The sequence below is a fragment of the Scleropages formosus genome, chromosome 1 (assembly GCF_900964775.1).
Source record: "Scleropages formosus chromosome 1, fSclFor1.1, whole genome shotgun sequence".
Classification (NCBI taxonomy): domain Eukaryota; kingdom Metazoa; phylum Chordata; class Actinopteri; order Osteoglossiformes; family Osteoglossidae; genus Scleropages; species Scleropages formosus.
This window is the reverse complement of record NC_041806.1, coordinates 34,339,072-34,342,802: the sequence shown is the minus strand read 5'-3', so window position 1 is coordinate 34,342,802 and position 3,731 is coordinate 34,339,072. Positions and strand designations below refer to the sequence as shown.

At 43.5% G+C, this 3,731-nt stretch overlaps 1 protein-coding gene across 1 annotated transcript; it reads right to left on the bottom strand.

Annotated features, from left to right (window-relative positions):
* Positions 1-796: 796 nt before the first annotated feature.
* ccdc167 (coiled-coil domain containing 167) lies at positions 797-3,285 on the bottom strand. Its single transcript, XM_018735147.2, has 4 exons — positions 3,121-3,285; positions 2,322-2,416; positions 2,040-2,092; positions 797-1,930 (listed from the first exon to the last, which is right to left on the bottom strand). The coding sequence occupies exons 1-4, from the start codon at positions 3,169-3,171 to the stop codon at positions 1,827-1,829; spliced, it is 303 nt and encodes a 100-aa protein (XP_018590663.1). The 5' UTR covers positions 3,172-3,285; the 3' UTR covers positions 797-1,826.
* Between the last annotated feature and the right edge of the window lie 446 nt (positions 3,286-3,731).

Below are 3,731 nucleotides of genomic sequence, written 5' to 3'. Positions count from 1 at the left end.
TTAATGCTGTACCCCAAATTTGGGAATCAACAGGTAAGCAATTAACCCTTAAAGTCTAAATCCTTGGCGCAGATAAGAAACGCGTAGTGTTTACCGATTCTGCAAGAACTGTTTCCAGATCTCAACCCGGTCCACGTCCTCTGTGTTCTGCTGAAACCGCTCATTTTGTCTGAGGATGTCAGAAATAGTGCACTGCATTTTCTGTAACAAATTTGGTGAAAAACTTTATTAGCGTGGTTTTCATTCACCCATTGTCAGTAGAACAGTGCAGAGTCGTGGTGATCCAGAGTCTATCCCAGAAGCACAGGGCATGGAGCACAGTGCAGCCTGAAGGGGACATCAGTCCAGTGCATGGCAATCACATAGGCTGCAAGCAATTTAGCCACCAACCCACCTGAAACACATGTCGTTGGAATGCGGGAGTAAACTGAAGCTCCCAGAAAAAACCCACACAAATAAAGCTGCATAAACACAATCATGACCACATTTATTAAAATCATGATGTAAAGGGTTTAATGAGTATTTCTTACTGGTATTGTAGTACCGTTATTACATAATTCCTAACTAAATCAGAGACACAGATTGGTTTAAAAAAACACTGATGTTACAAAAAATCCCTGTCTCAAGATTTACAGAACTGAAGGAAAATGTTATACAAAATTTTAATAAATGATTAGGGTTATGTGATCATGAGAGAGGCTGTCGGGTGGGATGTGCCTTGCAGCAAGAAATACTACAATTTGAGTTGGTTCATTGGTACGATATAAAAAGTAAAAATTCTGATTCATGATGTGCTCTGGGAGTGATCTGGGAGATGGGGGGATGAGTCATAATTCATATGTTATCTGACTGCGATCATAAAGCTTCATAAACTATTTGGTGTTCAAACGGCACTTATGGGAAAAATAATGGATTATAATTGTAGAAATCCATACATGAAAGAAGAACACCACTATTCCATCACCGACATGCTGCTTAGACTCCTGTTAATAGCGGACTGCACAATTTTGCCAGAATGTTCACGATTTGCTGAAATCGCAAAATGTTATGCAAAACAAAGCCTTTATCACAGCATCCAGTCGTGGAACTTGGTGATCGCTGGCCTTCCTTTCCCTGGATTCTTCAAATTAATCTTCATGAGTCATACAGGTCTCTGCTGGGAGATCCACTCATCTTTTTGTTGAGATCCAACAGCTCTACGGTAGACACAGTACCATCAAATCTGCACAGATCCAGCAGCAGGCAGCAAACTTTTCTTCCACATGAGGTTGTAAATTACAGAATTGTGCAACTCCCAAAGGCTACCCTGTCACCTGTACTTAAGTGTACTCCTTCTTGGAGCCTTACAAACATGTGGCACCCAGAAACATGTAAAGGACCCAGAAATTACTGAATGTGCCGTTGATATCGGCATCGATACTTTAGCTAAACAACTGCAGATAAGGCAGTAACATATAAACAGCATCATAACCACTCAGAACGCAGCCAAAAAAAAAAAAAGTTACTTTTTGGCACATTACAGATAAGTCCTAAAGACAGACAAAAAAAATAAATGGGGATTTAAGAGGTAACCCTTTAATGTATCCCAGGGAAAATCCTGCCACCAACTGGCAGCAGGGGTACATATACTTTGAGAGATGACTAAAGTTCCATTATTTGTTCGGCACTGTGTCTTCTGCCATATAAAAAGCATGTACTGTATTCAGTCCATCCCAACAACAAAATGTAGATGATTTTGCATCGCACATCGCGAGTCACAACAGACCAGGATGCAGTCACAGAGTTCCGTCATGACTTCTGACCAGCAAGGAAAGCACCGTGGAGGCCTAGGCAATGAAGGCATAGTAGAAGAGGGCCAAGAGCACCAGCAGGGCGACGGACAGCATCATGTTCCTCCTGTTCTCCGAACGCAGGACCTCCAGCTCACGCTCTGCAAGGACACCGGAAGTCAGCGTGGGCATCCAGCACCCGGCCAGGCACAGGGAAGTCTGTTGGGAAGTTTCGGCTGACCAGGTAGCTGCCAAAAAACACTGCCTTACCATACTTTTGGATTCTCTCTGTTATAATGGTCACCTCTTCATCCAGTACCTTCCTGTTGGTAGGAACAAATACAACAGATCAATTAATGATATCTAATAAATGACAACAGCACTCTGTGCCACAGTACTGATCAGCCAGTAATTTCTTCATTTTACCCACTATAGCATGAACTGGTTTTGAAAAAAAAAATAGCACAGAATCACTGGAAATGTGTACAAAGAAAATAGTTTGGATAACCACTTGTAAAGTGAAGCTGCGTGAACTCTGTACACATGCTTTACCTGTCCTTTTCGGAAAGTTGCCCCCGACGGCGTCTATACTCTGCTTTGTCCAGGCTGTCCTGGCAAAGGGATCTTCGTTCCTCAATCCGGTCGATCTGAAGCGAACCAACTTCATGCAGCCATTACCACAATATTAATAACAATAACCTTGTTCTAAGGGGGTGCGGTGGCACAGTGGGTTGGACCGGGTCCTGCTCTCTGGTGGGTCTGGGGTTCGAGTCCCGCTTGGGATGCCTTGCGACGGTCTGGCGTCCCGTCCTGGGTGTGTCCCCTCCCCCTCCGGCCTTCCGCCCTGTGTTGCCGGGTTAGGCTCCGGTTCCCCGCGACCCCGTATGGGACAAGCGGTTCTGAAAATGTGTAACCTTGTTCTAATGGAATACTTAATAGAATAGAGCTAATAGAAACTTCTTTTAGGATTTATACAGCTCGGTATTTCTACTCTATCAGTTCGGGGTAAGTAGCGTGCTAAGGGCCAGTTCACCAAGAAGTGGAACGGGAACTGACAACATTCAGGTTACAAGTATATCCTGAACCACTACGCCACCTGCTGCCCGGGAACAGTTAGTGCACTTTGAATTACACTGACAAAGAGCAGGGTTTTTCTTTCAACATAGCACTTATCAAGTATATCAACTTTAGCAGTGGAAACAGATACAAAACAAGGAAACTCGGCGGTAGCCGATTAGAAATCATTCATGGACATGATCATGATCATGGTTACAAAACAGATGACTTCGCACGCACACACAGTGAGCTGAGCTAGCAGGCTAAAACTGTATCATTTTGTAAACTACCGGACCTCAGTAGCGACGCTAATTTTTTCTTTCTTCTTTTCTTTTGGTTTTGTCATCTTCCTTCTTAACGACTCCACGAAAAATCAATGAACGGATCCAAGTAAAAGCAGAAAGCGCAAGCGGAATAGCCACGTACTGAGATCACCAGCTTTCACATCGGTCGTAATGAAACTTAAAGTGATTCGTGTTCCTATTGGTCCTCTGAAAATGACGCTTGAGGGGTTGCAAGTATTTAATGCGTTTTCATTGGTCTCTTCATTAATGGGGCGGGACACGAAGTAAAACGTTGGCGGTAGTTTTACTTTCTTGCGGTTTCATTGGTCCACACCGTTAGAAGGCGGGGCGTGACAGAAGCGTTTCATTTGTCTGTGTGTGCGCGCGCGCGTGCGTTACGAGACGTGGCTCACAGAATTTCCCTTTGTTTTCACAGTATACGTTAGGGTAAATTTCATACAAAGTTTAGTTTAGGCCAAAATTATATTTATACAGCACACTTCACGACACCAGGGTGGCACGGTCACCCAAATTGAGGTGAATGGATTGATCATTTCAATCAATGGATTCTTATCACGCTAACCCACATAATCACTGTAGAGATTAATTTAAAAGTGAACAT